Source organism: Leptodactylus fuscus, chromosome 4, assembly GCF_031893055.1.
Source record: "Leptodactylus fuscus isolate aLepFus1 chromosome 4, aLepFus1.hap2, whole genome shotgun sequence".
In the NCBI taxonomy this organism is placed as follows: Eukaryota; Metazoa; Chordata; class Amphibia; order Anura; family Leptodactylidae; genus Leptodactylus; species Leptodactylus fuscus.
The window spans coordinates 57,680,048-57,701,040 of NC_134268.1; the positions used below are offsets into that span (position 1 = coordinate 57,680,048).

Sequence of the window (20,993 nt, forward strand, 5' to 3'; positions counted from 1 at the left end):
AAAAATATACAATAATTTATACTGTTTGTACCCTCAAAACAGGACTCAAAAAAATAGATTTCCCCACACAATAATACAGGATTAAGGTCCAAACATGCCTAGTTGTTAGGGGCAAGGGTTAAAAATACATGCACATTGGCGGATTTATTCCACAACAAATACAGCCAGGCTTTTATTGTAGAGCACAGACTAGTTTCTTCTTCCCTGGGAGGTCAATGGCAGTACAGGAGCAGCTTGTTCCTAAGCCTCCGCTTCCATGTGAACAAGCGCTCATTTTTTTTAAAGAATGGGTAAAAAGTTCAGCTCTAGTAAAGACAGAAATTTAATCTAAATTGCTCGGAGTGGTCTAAGGTCTGGAGTCAATACTTCAGAAAGTGCTCTATTAAATCTCTTTGACTAGTCATGATGTTCTTCCATTTGCCAAGAAACTAGTTTGCTTACAGGACACACAGGGCACGAATTGTTTATCAACTAGCATTGGAAAATGGAAAGGCGCCCACGTCTTAAAGACACAACGGAAGGAGGACCTCTAAAGCTTTTGTGCTAGTGTTAAAGTAATACTTTTACAATGTCCAACTAGTAATCTACAAGAAGGCCTACAAGGTCACAGAACAAACTATGTCCTATAATCTACATGTTGGCCACTAATATGTGCAGATACTACTTTCAGATACAGTATATACTTTAACACTTGGGACAATATGCAATGTCACAACACAGTGTAGGGACAATATTATAAAGGGCTGTCTTGCAGTGATACAGCTGTATAGGCAATTCTATAAAATGTAATAAATTTTGCTAGAAAATGCTAGCCATATGTGCTGTGGGTATAGGTATAATTGAAGCAGAAAGCTTCAAGCGCTGCAGGAAAAACCACAATAAGTTTCCGCATTTTTTCCCGTGGCTGCGGCTCGCTACATGGGGCCTTAGGGTCTATTCACATGGAGGAAAATGGTGAGGAATTTGGTGTGGAATTTCAACGCTGAAAAAAAAAAAAGCCTCCCATTGACTTCAATGGGTTCCTTGAAAAAAAAAAAAGCCTCTCATGGACTTCAATGGGTTCCTTTTTCTGCAAGTAACCCATTGAAGTCAATGGGAGGCTTTTTTTTCCAGCACTGAAATTCCATATTAAATTCCTCCGTGTGAATAGACCCTTAGCTTAAAAGGTTATACAGTTTTTACTATTGATGGCCTATCCTTAGCACTTCAATAGGAAAGCGCTGCAGTACTTAAACCCACCAGTACAATTTGTACAACAAGCTCAGATTTCAGTATGTAAAGACTATCGAGAGCCTCATTGTCTTGTTACAGCTGATCGGCAGGAGTCCTGGCTGTTCAGACCACTACAGATCTAATATTGATGGCTTGTTCTAAGCAAAGGCCATCAATAGTACCTATAATTATACATTAATAGAAGGTGGTTATGCTGTAAATATTCTGTCCAGATTTATGAGAAGAAAATTCAGAACATATTACAATAACCGGAAAATGGATGAGATTTCAACAAATCAAAAAATAAAAATTTTTTAATCTGCAGAGAGTCAATTCTTCCTCCGAATTTTCCCTGTAGCTTTCACATTTACTAAGCATTAGGCACAATATGCAGTAAATGCAAATTGCACATGTAGCGTAAGCAAATGATGCTGTAGATTTGCCGCAGATTTTGGCATATCATATCTGCCCCAAACTCTGCCCCTATACATTTATTTGACAGCCTCTTCTCAGTTTCTGGCTCTGAGGCTCATCGCTAGTATTCACTGGCCAGCGCATATCACAGACGACACAGGCAGATCATGGAATTGTACTGCGCATTCGCTGGCCAGATAATGGTAGCGATTAGGGTTGAGCGATCGGGATTGGGAAAGATCAGATCTCGATTGGTGATCGAGCAAATTTCGCGATCGTGATCGGCTGGAAAATGATCGAAAATCGGATTTTGAAATCTCAAGATTGGCTCAACTCTACTGTATATAAAATATACAATTAGGGTTGAGCGATCGGGATCCGATCTTTCCCAATCCCAATCGTTGATCGAGCAAATTTCATGATTGGAGTCATCTGCAAGGAGTTTGTATGTTCTCCCCGTGTTTGCATGGATTTCCATCCCATATTCCAAAGACATACTGATAGGGAAAAGTGTACATTGTGAGCTCTATGTGGGGTTCACAATCTACATTTTTTTAAAAAAAAATAAAAAAAAAAAAAAAAATTTCATGATTGGAATCGGCTGGAAGATGATCAGAAATCGGATTTTAAAATCAATCCTGAAATCTCAGGTTCGTCTCAACCCTAGTAGCGATAAGCCTGTCAATCAGCTTTAAGGGGGTGCTGCTTAGTAAACTTTTAAGTGAAGAGGTAAAGATGGAATCGGAGTCTATGCAGTCTCGGATGTACCCCCATTACACATCATGCTTATTTGAAATTGATAAAAATGTGATTTTGACAGAAATGCAGCAGAAATTGATATTTATAAACTATGCTTATGACAGTTGTACTGGAGGAGACTGGGGTTGCTTTACCAGTGATTTTCCTGCAGGAAGTTTCCCTATCAATATGCCAATACCTAGAACTAACCTGTACCCGGGGGTACTTATTTATGTATCATTTATTCCTACAATTGTACATTCCTATTCAGCATTTACACCTTACATCTGAGCTGAAAGCTAAATAAACCGCCTCGCCTTACCTCGTCTTCATCCCCATTTATCACATGCTGCCAATGTATATATCTGTGTCCTGTGTCTCCATGTTTCCCGTGTAAACAAATACCAATATGTAATTTATCTTTCTGCTCCAGCAAGTCAGAGACAAAAACAGATACAGAATATGTAGCGGCTGAAAAACAAAATGTTACAATACAATACATTGAGAATGACAGGCAAGGCTTTCACAGATTTTTTTTTAGCAAAATTACAATAAAATCAGCAATAGCTTTTACTATAGAATAAAGCAAACAATATACGGAGAAAATAGATTATAGAGTACAATATGTGCTTCAATCCTACAGCCAACTCTCTAAGATATGGAGAGTTCTTTGGTGTTGGACATGGTGATCTTTGCTAATAGTGGAATTTACTGTAGAAATTGATTTCTGATCTCGTAAGGCATGTTTTTGTGAAGCTTTTGTGCTTCACACATGGCATTTACGCTATCTGTGATGACAAAAAAAGTATGCCAAAAAATGAATTGAAAAGCAGATGAAAGGAAAAGTCTCTGCCAATGCATGAGTAGGGTTTAAAGGGGTATTCATATTTGGGACATTTATGTCATAATATCCCATAGATTCTGGCCCCACTTCTGGGATCTGCGTCTATCTTGAGAAGTGGGTCCCTTACCCCTGTCTCTAGCTGCAGTGAGTGGAGGGTACCCTGAACATGCACAGCTTTCTCCATGAGCAGACCCTCCCTATTCTAATCAAAGGATAATCGTACACATCAGGGAGAGTGTGTGTCTACATAGGCAGTACGGAGACTTACAAGTCATTCCTGCTCTGCTAGGGATTCTGGGTAAAAAATATGCAAATCTATTCTCCAGGATGTAATTAGGAGAACAGTGCACTCTGTACGCCGCCCTCTAGAGAGCAGCATCCTTAACCCCTTCCCGCCGATGGCATTTTTTGATTTTCGTTTTTCGTTTTTGACTCCCCTCCTTCTAAACCCCATAACTTTTTTATTTCTCCGCTCCCAGAGTCATATGAGGTCTTAATTTTTGCGGGACAATTTTTTCTTCATGATGCCACCATTAATTATTCTATATAATGTACTGGGAAGCAGGAAAAAAATTCAGAATGGGGTGGATTTGAAGAAAAAATGCATTTCTGCGACTTTCTTATGGGCTTTGGTTTTACGGCGTTCACTGTGCAGCCAAAATGACATGTCCCCTATATTCTGTGTTTCGGTACGGTTCCAGGGATACCAAATTTATATGGTTTTATTTACATTTTGACCCCTAAAAAAAATTCCAAAACGGTGTTAAAAATTTTTTTTCTAAAAGTCGCCATATTCCGACGGCCGTAACTTTTTTATACGTGCGTGTACGGGGATGTATAGGGCGTCTTTTTTTGCGGGGCCGGGTGCACTTTTTAGTTCTACCATTTTCGGGAAATGTTATTGCTTTGATCACTTTTTATTCAAATTTTTATCAGAATTAAAACAGTGAAAAAACGGCGGTTTGGCACTTTTGACTATTTTTCCTGCTACGGCGTTTACCGAACAGGAAAAATATTTTTATAGATTTGTAGAGCGGGCGATTTCGGACGCGGGGATACCTAACATGTATATGTTTCACAGTTTTTAACTACTTTTATATGTGTTCTAGGGAAAGGGGGGTGATTTGAACTTTTAATTCTTTTTATATTTTTTAATATTTTTTTTAACTTTTTTTTAATTTTTTTTTTGCATTTATTAGACCCTCTGGGGGTGTTGAACCCCAGGGGGTCTGATCACTAATGCAATGCATTACAATGCTAATGCATTGCAATGCATTGCAAAAAATCATCATCTCTTTTGCAGGCTGTATACACCAGCCTGCAAAAGAGAGAATTTGCAGACCGGCTGGGAGCCTTTAACAAGGCTCCCGGCTGTCATGGCAACGGGGGGTCGGCCCTGGAGCATGCTCCAGGAGCCGGCGATCCCTGCCAAAATGGCGGCGCCCATGCCTTTGACAGCAGCGCCGGAGGGGTTAATGCCTCCGATCGGTCCGGGGACCGATCGGAGGCATCAGAGCCGGTTGTCTACTGCTTAAAGCAGTAGACACCCGGCGGCTATGACGGCCGCCCGGCTCCCGGGCGGTCGCCATAGTTACAGACCCGACACGCGCCGTACTATTACGGCGCATGTCGGGAAGGGGTTAACATCATGCATGACTCAGTTAAAAAGTCTAATTAATGATGATGTGGATTTAATTGCCAAATCAGTATTTCTATTCCAAAAGGAACAGATTCCCAGCTATGGACAAATCAAATCAGTATGCCAAATCAGTATCCCTACGCTATGCTGAGATAGCCCAATAGGCCGAAACAGCGCTGTCCATAGCTGGGAATCTGTACCTTTTAGAATAGAAATACTGATTTGGCAATTAAATCCGCATCATCATTAATTAGACTTTTTAACTGAGTCATGCATGATGTTAAGGATGCTGCCCTCTAGAGGGCGGCGTACAGAGTGCACTGTTCTCCTAATTACATCCTGGAGAATAGATTTGCTTATTCTAATCAAATGCATTCACAGTAAAATTGAGGTGTGCATGTCCTCAGAGCATCACAAACTCCCAGTAACTATTAAAGGTTTTATCTAAACACCCCAACAGTGGACAGTCTTGTTATAAGCAAGTTTGGGACGCTAAATCCTCTGTGCATAAAGACATGCTTGTGGCTTAGGCCCCATGCGCATTACCAAGTGTGCATCATATGTTTGCAGTAGAATGCACTCGGATGTGAGGGTCATCAAAGTGCAATCCATGATGCACTTACCTCTATGGGGCTTCTGATCCACTGTGTTCCGATGACACAAAGCTGAATAAGACCTGCTCTATTTTCATCAGAATGGACCATTGGACTCAGAGGATCATTGGATGGCATTCTTGGACTTGTGCACCTTCTGACTTGTTCCGATAAAAGTTGGGGCCATTGGTTGTGCGTAGCAGTGAAGCGGATGGGATTTCAACAAATACCAGGCACACAGTGTAAAAAAACCTCTACTACAAAGTCTTTGGAACCAGCAGCACGTCAATGATTTGCAATGCAATGGATGAAAACCACTAACTGCAAGGGTTAAACCTTTGTCAAAAACCAATTCTGCAGCCGAATATCCCACAGCGAACCGCCACATGTAGCAGTAACCTTAAATTGTTTCATCAATGATCCAGACTGATAACCCAACCTAGATGAAATCCTATTGATGCCATAATAAAATAATTTTACTGCACGATCTAAACACTGCACTGCTTCCAACATCCTTAAAATATTCAGAGTTCTTAAATACATTTTGCAAAGTATGCCAATTTCATATCCGCACAATTTAAGTTTTCGCACTACATAACTGAAAACCTTCATAGAAATCAGTCTGTAAACTTGCTGACTGCTGTAATTTAGAAAGATTATTGTAGTCACATTAGTATTCCGCTGCATAAATCATAGCGTCGCTCCCAAATCTCTTGGTATAGGGGAATATTTTTTATTTCTCTTTTAGTTTATTGTTCAGTAATGTAGATACAGCCCTGCTAAAATGTTATGGCACTGATGATCTCCATCTGCTTTATAGCATTGTGGCTCATGTGTAACCAAACTGTCTATAAAATGAGTCTGTCTATAATGCAGCCCTTACGGCAGCGCAGCTTTATTCCTGTGTGTGGTGCACCTTATCACAGACGTCAATCTCACTGAAGGAACATAGTACAGAGAGTGCGGTATAATTTCTGTTCTAAATACACATTAAATAAATCATTCTTCTAGGCTGACTGATGTTTCACTCCCGAACAGAGATAAAATATAGACATTACATCTTTGAGCGAGACACGACGTAACTCTCAGTACTGAAATTACCACCTATGTTGTAAACTCATATACACTTCTGAAAATCTGACATACTTCCTAAACTAATTCCGATATTCTGGCGGAGAAGGACTGAAGTTTATTGACAAGACGTGGAATATGGCATTACAGACCATCAGTTGCACCGTGCCGCATCTATAGCCAAGAGGTACTGGTGGGAATGCAACGTAATAGTGGCAATAATACAAGGGCAATGGGGCAAGAGGAATGTGATAAAGTAACAAGAGAGGCATTGCTTATCTGTTGATTCCCCAGCCGCTGTAGCATTCTGGTCCTCTATGCTGCCTGCAATATTAACATGGCTGTATACCCATATGATCACTGCAGTGAATTGCCCCAATAGTCCAGTGTCATATTTAAGGTGCTGCATACCTGAAATAGTTCACGTTTCTACCTTTGATCATTACAAACAGCTGTATAGATAGGTGTTCACATTGTGCATGTGGTTTGGCTGAAGCACAGTCTCGGTACACTGTAGGCTCCGTTCACACGGAGTAACACGCCGCTCATTTCGACACGTATACACGTGTCAGAGCGCGGCGCTTCAAAACAGATCCCATTGATTTCAATGGGTGCCGGCTTACGCATGTAACACATTGAAATCAATGGGTTACAAAGCCTCCCATTGATTTCAATGTGTAGCGCACATACCCGCTGGCACCCATTAAAATCAATGGGATCTATTTTGAAGCGCCGCGCTCTGACACGTGTATACGTGTCTAAATGAGTGGCGTGTTACTCCGTGAGAACTTGTACAGACAACTGTAGTTGCTTGGGTTGTACCGTATGTTTGTATATGACCTGCACTGTGTAATGTATTGGTTGGCATATTACATTTTGGGTGGTACAGGTTACCATACAGTCATTGCTTTGTATAGTATCTGAAATAGGGATGATCGCTGTTGTTCTATGGGAAAAGCTGTGTGTTGCCCTACCGTGGTCTAACCCATTGATGCCAGTGGCTGCCCACATTTCACGTATATATAACAATAATGCAAGTTTATAGATCCATGTGTCATCAGTTTTTCAGGGACCCAGAGATAGAGAAATTATGGAAAATGGGGGAAAAAAAGTTGATGTGTTTTCTATGGGTATAACTGAAGCAGAAAGATTCATTGTTGCCCCAGCTTTTTTGTTGCAGCCCGCTACATGGGGCATTAGCCCTAAATCTTTCCTATACAAAGCAGGTGTACTTGTAAAGTGTCAATGTCTTATATTAACATTAGGTCAACCAGAATACTGGAAGCTTAGATGAATAGCAGCACACATTCTGACATGTTCATAAGAGTAAAGTACAAGGCCTAGACTGTGGTAAGAAAGCAATGACAATATGCTGTAATGAAGCCCTTGGTTCTCCTGAGGTTACAAATGGCTGACCAATACACTGTACTAATGATCACTTGACTCAATAAAAACTATTCTAGCTGGGATTAAGGTCTCCAGTCCACTTCATTAAAGCGAGTCCCACTGGATCCATCATGGTTATGTCTTCATTTGTCAATACTGACCGTTCCCTGTACTGAGGATTACTATACCACAGAGAGAGCCGCAGATACACTAATGTGATAAAGGTTTGGTTATATAACTTCACAAGCCCAAATAACAGTCAAAAACCTCCCACACACTTCACTTTAAAGGGTGTTTCTAGGCTTATATGCATCCCTAAGATAGGTCATCAAAGATTGGCATAGGTCTGATACCCGGGACCCTCACCAATTGGTTGAACAGATTGTACTCAAGAGTACCAATGCTGGGGGTTACAGTTCATCAATATTCGACTATTTACCAATCCAACCAATCGTGTAAACCTGGAAAAAAAAAACCTTAAAGAGCTTATCCATGCACTTTTTTTTTTAAAAGCAGGCCTCAGACAGAGCCCCGTGATGTCACAGGCAGAGACATCCAAGCCCTTTGCTGAGGCTTCTGATTGGCCTCATTGGTTAAGTGTGGATGGGACTTCCGCCATACGTCAGAACGAGACCTAGAAGACCAAATTGGTCTGGGAGACATTGGAGCATCATGGAAAGGCAAGTATGAATTATTTTCATTTTTTCACTGCATCTATTCGATTTAAAGCTTAAAGGGATTCTACCATTAAAAAACTTTTTCTGTGGATAACACGTCAGTATAGCCTTTAGAAAGGCTATTCGTCTCTTACCTTTAGATAGGATCTCCGCCCCGCCGTTCCTTAGTAATACCAGTTTTTACCGGTATGTAAATTAGTTCTCTGGCAGCGAAGGGGCCGGGCCCCAGCGCTGAAAATGCGATGAGGGCATCCCCACAGCTGCCCGAGAACAGGATCCTGTGCCGCCTCTGTCTTCTGCTGGATCCTCCCCTTCTTTCTTCAGCAGCGTCACCTTTGTCGGCTCTTACACTAGTAGAGCCGACTGCGCATGCGCGGCTATAGTTCTGAGGCCACAATTGCGGTGTAAGAGCCGACAGAGGTGACGCTGCTGAAGAAAGAAGGGGAGGATCCAGCAGAAGACAGAGGCGGCGCAGGATCCTGTTCTCGGGCAGCGGTGGGGACGCCCTCATCGCATTTTCAGCGCTGAGGTCCGCCCCCATCGCTGCCAGAGAACCAATTTACATACCGATAAAAAACGGTATTACTAAGGAACGGCGCGGCGGAGATCCCATCTAAAGGTAAGAGACGAATAGCCTTTCTAAAGGCTATTCCGACGTGTTATCCACAGAAAAAAGTTTTTTAATGGTAGAATCCCTTTAAACAGGTTGTCAATTTTTGCCTGGACAACCCCTTTATGGTCTAATACAAAATCTACCACAGAGGCCCCTTCTAAAATGTGATAGGATAGGATACTGGGGTCTTCTTATGTGGCAGAGATGATATTGTCCTACGTCAGGCACCAAGATCAGGATGCAACTACTTTTGTCTGTGTCATGACTATAAATGTAGCAAAATAACCTAACACTAATAACTTGCTGCATTGTGCTATCACAGAAACCATCGAATGCATTTAGCACGCAGATAAACTTTGCTACCTGTGTACTTTTTCGTACTAACTTGTGACATTGTGTAGTAAGACAATCTATTATTCTATAAACCTCAAAGATCTTTTTTTTTTTCTTTTCTATACATTGCAATATGCCATAATAATTCAGAATATAGTTCCCCATAAATGATCAAATACTTGCATGAAATTCACTTGTGTTATTTTTAGCGATTTAACAACTCTTTATCAGAACGTGCCATGATCGTGAGATTTCGGTGTCACATGCAGGCGTAAGATATTTGTAACAAGCGTTAAATAATATTGTCTGCGCCCGTGCTGATCGTGTATGTGGATCACATAAATTGCAACTATAATTCTCATAAAATGCTGGTCATGATCCAGCAGCAAGTCTCATGAGCCAGCATAATAATATTATAGGAGAGCAACTGATTTCATTACTTTATTGTTAATCTTTTTATTTCCAGAATTCTACTGAAGCTACATTGTCCCTCCGGACCTATATCAACGCTGTTAACCTCACTGCTGTTCTTGTGACCCTTGATATGGTTATATATATTTATGACAAGGGGGCATAGTTGCTATTCTGCACAATAAAAGAGCCTGGCCCATTATGTTATGGCATTATGGCCCATAAAGAGTGATATATTACAGGCTTGTAATTAAACATGTAATTAGCAAGCCATTATTAATGATCATTATGGGTAAAGCCACAGGTAGTGAAGAAAAGAAACTGATGTATACAAGTGGTCCAAAACTGTGCTGTAAAACTACACCGAAGAAGATAGGGATGGGGTAAACCAGAACCATATCCTATTGACCCCAAATCCCTTCTAAAAAAGGAACCCATTGAATTCAATAGGAGGCTTTTTTTTCAGTGTTGAATCTGACATGGATTCCACACCAAATTCAGCGCCATTGTCCTCTATGTGAATGCACCCTTAAGGGGGAGTTCACACGGAGTAACGGGCCGCGTGATGTGGCACGTATACGGCGTGTGAGACTTTGAGCCCCATATACGCTCCCATTGATTTCAATGGGAGCCTGGATCGTATACGAAGCGTTATTTTGCGGCCGTGATTTTGCGGCCGAGATTGTCGAAAAATGATATATCTGTGTTTCCTGAAATTTGATTTAACCAAATTCTACAGTAAAAGTGCAATGTTTTTTGCCCCTCATACATAGAATACATTTGTCATTTTCTATCTAATTGTTGATACCTGGACATATCTCATTGCATTCGACATCTTATCTGCTGTGAGCTGCAGGTATCTTCTGGCTTCACACTTAAAGGGGCTGTCCTATTTTACCCACAGGACAGGGGATAAGAGCCCGATCACTGGGAGTCTGAATGCTATTAAGTCCCCTTAAGTCTCCTTAAGACCTCCTTGTGAATGAAGTGCAATCACTTCTATGGGGCTGCTGGGTCTATAATCTCCTACAGCCCCATAGAAGTGAATGGAGCGTTAGTCCTCCAAGTGCACTGGCGCTCCTTTCACAAGGAGTCTTTAGAGGCATACAAAGCAAAGGGCAAATAAGAAGTGGAATACTTACGTGACACCATGAGCTTCCTGAATCAGTTCAATAGCAGCCACTTATTAGTAGTCAACCTGTATACTAACTTTGCCACTTATTTTGTCACAGGATCTATTATGTACAGGAAAACCTGGGATGCCAGGAAATAAATACTACAATACCTCGGTCCCACTGCTTTGAGTCTCCCTATATATGTTCTGCATTTTACGGAGACAAGCTCGCAATGTATAAAAGTAAGTTTTATTCACTGTGATTCGCTTGCTGTCAGCCGGAGCTCTCTGATGAATTTCGGGTCTCCTCAGGGAGGTCAGGCAGGTAGTGAATCAGACTGAATGAGATTTGCTGCTGCTAAAGAGGTGCCAGCAGGTTTAATACCGGAGGTGAGTAAGAGGAATGAGGAAGAGAAGGGTGACACTGGTACGAGAGTGGTAATGTATTACTAAAGAGGTAAGGATGGCACTATCATCAATGTGATGGGCATCTACAGATATGCTATTACCAGGAATATAGCCATTCAAGTACCAGCAGGATGGCTTTGCTGATATACAATGCTGCACAAGTTACAGTGGGTGTCACACATATGGAGATATTCCCTACTAGAAGAAGTGGTCTGTGCATAAGGCACCCAGTGGAGCACAGAGAATATGGCTTATACCTACATCTCTATGTCTTTCTTAGGTGACAGTACACAGCAATCTTAGACAAATCCTAGAGATAAGGGTAGGCATGTCATCGGTGCAGCCCCGCAGCTGTACAGGGGCTCAGAAAGTCAGGGGGTCCTGTCACCTAAACAGTAGCTTTATAATATTAGATTGCAAATAAATGCCTATACTAACAACAAATAGCAACACAGCAGAAGGGATGCCAATAGATCATCCCACTAGAATTGCTAGGGCACAAGGAAACTTAAAGTGCAATTTCCAATTAGTGAAAAACATAATATTTAATAGGTTAATTAAAACAGAGTCAACAACATGTGCAAATATATAGAAATTACAACCCTCTTACCACTTGATGTATCAAATGTAGAGCAAGGGAGACAGAGGGGACCAGACATCCTGTCACCCAAAAATATGACTCCCGTCCTTACAAAGGCAAATTTTACTTTCTGCCATCTGAACGGTTGTGTTTTTTGGAATTGCTACTAAAGGGGGCTCACCGAGGATCTGTACATTTGGCGAGGCGATTAAATGTATAACACAAATAGAACAATAACCAAAAAACTAACAAGATGACTAATCTGATACTTAGGCGGTGACAATATATGAGGATAACTGTTGTCCATATGGTGGAAAAGTATTTGTCAGGTTAATGTGTCTTGTAAGCTAAAAAGAGTGGGTCTTCAGTTATGTTTGAAGGTTGCGAATGTGAGGGACGGTCCTATGAATTGTGGAAGAGAGTTCTAGAGTATGGGGGAATTGTTTGAGAAGTCTTAGAGCCAGTTCACACGGAGTTAACGCACTCGCATTCAACAGATCACATTCATTTCAATGGGTCGTTACGGGCCAGCAGAGATTGAGGCCCTTGAGGTGACTTGAGCCTTTTACCAGCATAGTTTTTGGCCCTTTGGGTGAATTGAGCCTTTAAACAGCAGAGTTTTAGTTTTTGGCCCTTGGGGTGACCCCTAAAAAATTAGATTTCAGGCCCTTGGGGGTGAGCCCTAAAACATTAATTTCAGACCCTTGGGGGGAGCCCTAAAACAATAATGTTTTTATTTACCTATCTATTTATGGGGAAGGTGGTGGCGTTGGAGGAGGACAAGGAACTTGTGTGCTGGCACAGACACATGGAACTGTGTCTCATCAGTACTGTGGACGGGACATGCTGGTTGCGGGTCCACAATATCTGCTATCCACCCTAGTATAGGTTCCTGGTGCTCGGGCCTCGTCAGCACTACACCTTGCACCCTGCTTGATGTTGTGGCACTGCTGGCTGCCCCTCTCCAGTATATAATTGGAGTCGAGCTACTGTGGCCTGGATCCCCTCGTCCTCGCCCCCTTGTGCTACTGACGAGGGGCTACTGACGCATCACTGGCAGGTTCAGTGTATGTGTACATTGTTCCTGCAGTGTAGCTTTGAAAAGAGCTGTTGATTAATGTTTTCCTGCCTAACAGAAGCTACAATCTCTTTCTCACCCTCAACACAATGTCTCACCCTAACTCCAAACCGCATCTGACACGAATATGGCTGACACTATTCTTATAAATCCGAGGTCACCTGATTTAGCCAGCCAATGACTTTTTCCTATTTTTTTTTTCTTTATGCCTAAGTTTTTGTGCTTCCTGTGCCACCTTCCCTGCACAGTTATTGGTGCAAAAAAAGTGCCAGGGAAGGTGGGAGGGCATATGAATCTTTACTGCGTTTACTGCGTGGTATATGATTGGAATCGAATATGTCGAATACCTTAAAATTTGATTGAATATCTACTCGATCGAACGGTATTCACTCATCTCTACTCAAAAACTATCTCCAGCCAGTGTTTGTGCAGTTCTGGTATATTGTGGAGACTCTCCGACAGCTGTGAGTCTATCTGCCTAAGACAAACACTCTTGAGACCCAGTGACTTTCATGTCTTTCATGGACATTAAATCAATAGTGTTCATCAAAGCTCCGAGCTGCCACTCACTTCACTCAGTTGATCTCAGGGTTTATAAAAGTTTCATAGTCTGAGCAATGACAGTTTTCCATTAAAAGTTTCTACCACTTGCATTGATTTGTATTGTGGGCTTAGTTCTTGTTTGCTTATTGTTTTGATGTAATATCTGTAGATACCGGATAAAGAATGTTATTTATTAATCAATTCCGCCACGTTACTCCCAACTTTCCTATCGATGACAAAGCCTTTAGCTGTTTGTGATTCAGCAGCAATAAAAAAATACCAAGAAAATATTCAGGTTGGTTTTCAACAGGGGATTTAGTGATGATTTACTTTTAGGTATTGTGCACTAGGCATGCAGCATATTAAACCATATACACTGCAGTGCCTGAACTACTGAACTGGCTTTGCATCAGGCTTTACAGGGATTTACCAGAATTGAGAATGGGCATTTATTTTGGGCATTAAACTAAATGTCTAATCTATTAAAGTTGAATTTTTGATCTGGGGGGGTCAGACCAGAGGACCTCCACAAAAGAGCTCAGTTCATGTGGCCTCTTTGCAGATCAGCCCCATTCATAATGTATGCACAGTGCTTGATATTCAGGGAAGAGGGCATTACATTCACCCGAAAACTGTGATCTATTCAAAATACTGATCTGCAGGGGTCCCTGCTGTGGGATAGGTTTTCCACATTCCTTTCTGGAGAAACTCTTTAAAGGGGTTGTCCCATCACAAGGATCCTATCTATACTGCTTGTTAATGTGGATGTAAGACTTTTCCTAAATACACTGCTTCAGCAAAACTGCTTTGTTTGTCCACTATCTTACTTTATTCAATTCATTGTTGACACAGCCCTTGACTTATCTGGTATAAAGTCAAGTGATGTATCTGCCTGCTCTCAGGGGGGAGGGAGGAGGGGCTAAGTGCATGGAAGCAAGCCTGTGTCTGTAGCTATTCCTGTGTAGGGGGGGGTAGTTTACACTTTGGGGGGAAGGGGCCGCCAATACAGACCCAGCATCCACTGTAATAGAGAGGCAGATGCCGGGGACGGTTAGATGCCAGCACAGGTGCTGGGGCCTGCGACATCGCTATGCTCCTGCCCTGCATGAAGCCAGCAGCGGCAGGAGCGATGCTGCTATTCCGGAGGGGGGGGGGGGGCCTTTCTATTACAGCGGATGCCGGGTCTGTATTGGCATTGTGAAGGCTGGGGAACTGATTGGTCTCACCATCTATTCGTTGTACGTCCGATGCCTAGCTGCATCTGGAGCGCGCACGCAGGGCCAGCGGCATAGAAGCGACGTCATCTTGCCGCTGGCTTTGCGTATGTAACCCCGCCCACCAATGACGCAACAAAGCAGGAAGAAAGAAGATTTTACAGCAGCGAAGTCTGGTGAGTATGTGATGTGGGAATACCCCTTTAAATTGAACCATATATTTTCCTATTTTATATATACCTAAAATGAACAGCAGTCAGTTGAAGATTTATTAGTTTCCAGGAATTGATGAAGTAAAGTATTCAGCTCTGCTATCCTTCCCCAGGCAGTACCGTAACACTGTCATTAAAGAGGACCTTTGATGTCCTCAGACACATGCGGTTTTTATATACTGCTAGAAGGCCAACGGTGTGTTTCCCATTATGTGCCCCAGGGCAAGAGATATTGGTGCCGTTACCAATATCTCTTCCCTGTCAAAAGGGCGTTTCTGACAGTCTAGCTGGGCTGCGAGGAAGTCCCCTTCTGACAGTATTCCTCCATAGCTCTGTACTGTCGGGGGAGGGGTGCTCCTTATCGACCCAGCCATGACTTTGTTGAGCGGTGAGGAACGCTCCTCCTCCTCCTGGCTGTACTCATCCATAGACTAGTACTCATGGCTGGGTGGTAAGGAAAGCACCCTCTGACAGTACAGAGCTATGGACAGTATTGTCAGGAGGGGTGTTCCTCAGACTCCAGCTAGACTGTCAGGAACGTCCTTCTGACAGTGAAGAGATATCAGTAACGGCACCGATGTCTCTTGCCCAGGGCACATAAAAGAAAGCCAACAATGCGCTGAATTCAACTCACTGTCGGCTTTCTAGCAGTATATAAAACCGCATGTGCCCGAGGACATTAAAGGTCCCCTTTAAATCCCCTGTCCTCTGCTGACACTGTTTCAGTCTACACAGCAAAGCTGAAAGCGAGCTGCAGGAAACATGAAATGTCAGCCTATTGTGAATGACAAGTGGGAAAACGGGAATATTTTAGGATTCTTTTAAATTGTTTTAAAATATAAACAGATAAAAAGAAGAAAGCCATTAACACTAAAATTAAATACATTTACAATAAAAACTGATTGAAATGTCATTTTCTTATGACATATTATAATAAGATTTCCCTTGAGAATCTGCTCACTAATATTGCAGTAAACAATAATATTCTTCTGCACAAACTCAGAATGAAGAGGATATATGCAGGGCGCCTTAAGCAGCGCCGCACCTCCCATGAGGCGACCTGAAGCGACCGCTTCAGGCGGCGCTATGCCAGGGCCCCGGGGAGGGCAGCATTTTTCTTACCTAAGCCAGTCCAGGACAAGCTGTCTTGGACTGGCTTAGCGTCACTGTCACCGAGCGGTGGATTGGAAAGGCCCTGTGGACACAGCGCTGCTCCAGCGGCCTCCCCTCATGCTCAGGCAGAGAGCAGGTCCTCTCCCTGCCTGCTCTCTGCCTGCTAACGTGACTCCGCCACACCCCCTTCGCTCTGCCCCGCCCCCTCCTTCCTGGGGGGGGGCGGCTTTCTGTCGTCCGCCTCGGGCGGTGAAAAAGGAAGGTTCACCCCTGGCCTTAAGTATACAGAAATCTATGAATCTGCATCAAGCCCTATGGTAGTTGGGGCCACCGCAGCCAAAATGCTCAAGCGGGACAGTCCCATATTTCATGTTCTGTCCCAATGTCCAGGTGGCACGTAGCGATTTATTCTCCATTTGACCCCTTAGGACACTGTTAGAGTTGAATATGATGGTGGGGCACAGAGCTATCGGTTCGTTGTTCCATTATTCAGCCCTTGGCTGATGATGTCTGCTGCAATGGAGGCACAATGAGCTGAAGGAAATAAGTATTTGATCCCTTGCTGATTTTGTAAGTTTACCCACCAATAAAGACATGAACAGTCTGTAGTTTTAAGGGTAGGTTAATTTTAACAGTGAGATATAGAATATCAAAAATATATTCCAGAAAATCACATTGTAAACATTTTATATATTTATAGATAAATGTATTTGTATTTTGCATAGAGAAATAAGTATTTGATCCCACTGGCAAACAGTGTGGCATGTGAATATTATTAACTATTCTTATATCTGAAAGATTGATGAATGGTATCTGACATGCACAGGGAAGTACAAGGAGACATTTTGGTAATCAGGGGTTAAAAGAAGGTGCAGGTGCATGGCTCATTACAGTCGCATCAGAGTAATCAGACATCTGCCTGGTAATTGTGCATCTATGTGTTCATCACATGACCATAGAATGTAAATCATATGGCCACCTGCATACTATATGACCATGGACTGTATATCACATGATCATGGACTGTATATTATATGACAGTGGACTGTATACTACATGCCCATGGACTGTATATCATATGACCATGGACTGCATATTATATGACCATGGACTGTATATTACATGCCCATGGATTGTATATCATATGACAATGGACTGCATATCACATGACCATGGACTGTATATCATATGACCATGGACTGCATATTATATGACTATGGACTGTATATTACATGCCCATGGACTGTATATCATATGACCATGGACTGCATATTATACTGTATGACCGTGGACTGTATATCACATGCCCATGGACTGTATATCATATGATCATGGACTGCATATTATATGACCATGGACTGTGTATCACATGACCATGGACTGTATTTCATATGACCATGGACTGCATATTATATGACCGTGGACTGTATATTACATGCCCATGGACTGTATATCATATGACCATGGACTGCATAGATGACCATGGACTGTATATCATATAACCATGGACTGCATATTATATGACCATGGACTGTATATTACATGCCCATGGACTGTATATCATATGACCATGGACTGCATATTATAATTAGAGATGAGCGAACACTAAAATGTTCGAGGTTCGAAATTCGATTCGAACAGCCGCTCACTGTTCGAGTGTTCGAACGGGTTTCGAACCCCATTATAGTCTATGGGGAACATATACTCGTTAAGGGGGAAACCCAAATCCGTCTCAGGAGAGTCACCAAGTCCACTATGACACCCCAGGAAATGATACTGGGACAGCAGGGGAAGCATGTCTGGGGGCATAAAAGTCACTTTATTTCATGGAAATCCCTGTCAGCTTGCGATTTTCGCAAGCTAACTTTTTCCCATAGGAATGCATTGGACAGCGCTGATTGGCCAGAGTACGGAATTCGACCAATCAGCGCTGGCTCTGCTGGAGGAGGCGGAGTCTAAGATCGCTCCACACCAGTCTCCATTCAGGTCCGACCTTAGACTCCGCCTCCTGCGGCAGAGCCAGCGCTGATTGGCCGAAGGCTGGCCAATGCATTCCTATGGGTATGCAGAGACTCAGCAGTGTTGAGCCAGTTCTGCTCAACTACACCGTGTGCCGGTCAGCCCATCAGATGTAGCAGAGCCGAGGGTGCACTAGAACCCTTATGCACACTCGGCTCTGCTACATCAGATGTAGCAGAGCCGAGGGTGCACTAGAACCCTTGTGCACATTCAGCTCTGCTACATCAGAGCCGAGGGTGCACTGGAACCCCTGTGCACACTCAGCTCACGCTAATAGAATGCATTGGCCACGCTGATTGGCCAATGCATTCTATTAGCCTGATGAAGCAGAGCTGAATGTGTGTGCTTAGCTCAACTACTCCACCGGCGTAGTTGAGCTAAGCACACACATTCAGCTCTACTTCATCATGCTAATAGAATACATTGGCCAGCGCTGATTGGCCAGAGTACGGAATTCGACCAATCAGCGCTGGCTCTGCTGGAGGAGGCGGAGTCTAAGATCGCTCCACACCAGTCTCCATTCAGGTCCGACCTTAGACTCTGCCTCCTCCGGAAGAGCCAGCGCTGATTGGCCGAAAACTGGCCAATGCATTCCTATGGGTATGCAGAGACTCAGCAGTGTTGAGCCAGTTCTTCTCAACTACACCGTGTGCCGGTCAGCCCATCAGATGTAGCAGAGCTGAGGGTGCACTAGAACCCTTATGCACACTCGGCTCTGCTACATCAGATGTAGCAGAGCCGAGGGTGCACAAGGGTTCCAGTGCACCCTCGGCTTTGATAAAGAAGAGCCAAGTGTGCACAAGAGTTCTAGTGCACCCTCGGCTCTGCTACATCTGATGTAGCAGAGCCGAGTGTGCATAAGGGTTCTAGTGCACCCTCGGCTCTGCTACATCTGATGTAGCAGAGCCGAGTGTGCATAAGGGTTCTAGTGCACCCTCGGCTCTGCTACATCTGATGGGCTGACCGGCACACGGTGTAGTTGAGCAGAACTGGCTCAACACTGCTGAGTCTCTGCATACCCATAGGAATGCATTGGCCAGCCTTCGGCCAATCAGCGCTGGCTCTGCCGCAGGAGGCGGAATCTAAGGTTGGACCTGAATGGAGACTGGTGTGGAGCGATCTTAGATTCCGCCTCCTCCAGCAGAGCCAGCGCTGATTGGTTGAATTCCGTACTCTGGCCAATCAGCACTGTCCAATGCATTCCTATGGGAAAAAGTTTATCTCACAAAAATCACAATTACACCCCCGATAGAGCCCCAAAAAGTTATTTTTAATAACATTCCTACCTAAATAAAGGTTATCCCTAGCTATCCCTGCCTGTACAGCTATCCCTGTCTCTTAGTCACAAAGTTCACATTCTCATATGACCCGGATTTGAAATCCACTATTCGTCTAAAATGGAGGTCACCTGATTTTGGCAGCCAATGACTTTTTCCGATTTTTTTCAATGCCCCCGTTGTCGTAGTTCCTGTCCCACCTCCCCTGCGCTGTTATTGGTGCAAAAAAAGCGCCAGGGAAGGTGGGAGGGGAATCAAATTTTTTTGGAGTTTGCCACGTGATGTTCGATTCGAATCGAACACATCGAACAGCCTGATATCCAATCGAACATGTGTTCGATAGAACACTGTTCGCTCATCTCTAATTATAATGTATGACCGTGGACTGTACATCATATGCCAATGGACTGTATATCACATGATCATGGACTGCATATTATATTACCATGGACTGTATATCACATGACCATGGACTGATTTTAGTCCCCACTGAAAGCAAGCAAGTAAGGATGTAGAAAACCAAGAGGAATTGATACAGAAAATATATTGCAATATTGTATAACTTTTCATTTTGCAAGCAGTAAAATATGTTTACAAAAACTGGACAACCCCTTTAACTTTTGGTTAATGTTATGACATTCTTGGTGGCACTAGTGCACATCCAAAGAGCCCAAATAGAACATATAGCTCCAGAGCCAAGGATGTAGTGTCAGTGCCCAGTCCTCAATATCAAAAACAATTTTAGCCCATTATTTTTCCTCCAAAAACCTACAGTAATTATATATCTTTACACAAAGCATTGTCCTGGCATTGGCCAAACCCATGGTTAACACCAGAGATCATATTTGAAGAATTGGGCAACTTTACTAATACTATCTAAGGTTACACAAACTTAGACTAGAAAATCTAATGCTGTTCTAGACCTATAAAAGTATCTAATACTGTTTGATAAAACTCACATTATTATGCTGGGTTCACACTAACCTCAGCCTTTCTGTTGTTCTGATCTGTTGGTGGACCAGAACAACAGTCGTCATATACAGAGCCAGTCTGACGGACATCTTTGACTATAATGGGCGCCCTCAGGCGTCAGTTCTTTAAAATTGATACCAATGAATGAAAAAGTTGGACTTGTAGCAATTTTGGACCCAATGTGAATGTAGCCTGAGACGATCTAGTCTAATATTACACCTCCTATTAGCTAGCTTTCCTTGTATTAGAAAAATGCACATTTTTCGCCAACCAATGTGGCAACTTAAACCCACATTCCACTGAAGACAAATAATTTTTTTCACACAAGCTTACAAAGTGTCTAAAATACTCCTGGCGAATTTTGCTTCGTAAATCTCCCTCAATCTTCTAGTTGAGTAAAGTGCGTAAATAGTGTTAGCCCTCAATATGCCAAGTGAATTATAATGTTAAAATACAAGTACCAAGTAAAAACGCCTATAGTTTTCTTTTTTCTTTTATGTAGATTGTGAGCCCCACATAGAGCTCAAAATGT

At 42.8% G+C, this 20,993-nt stretch overlaps 1 protein-coding gene across 1 annotated transcript in view; it reads right to left on the reverse strand.

The window, feature by feature from the left end:
• Window positions 1-20,993, reverse strand: part of RP1 (RP1 axonemal microtubule associated) — a 370,941-nt gene that overhangs the window by 35,103 nt on the left and 314,845 nt on the right. Inside the window, exon 53 of the mRNA XM_075270496.1 lies at window positions 2,687-2,835. Coding sequence (XP_075126597.1) covers window positions 2,687-2,835 — 149 coding nt within the window. The remainder of the gene's footprint in view (window positions 1-2,686; window positions 2,836-20,993) is intronic.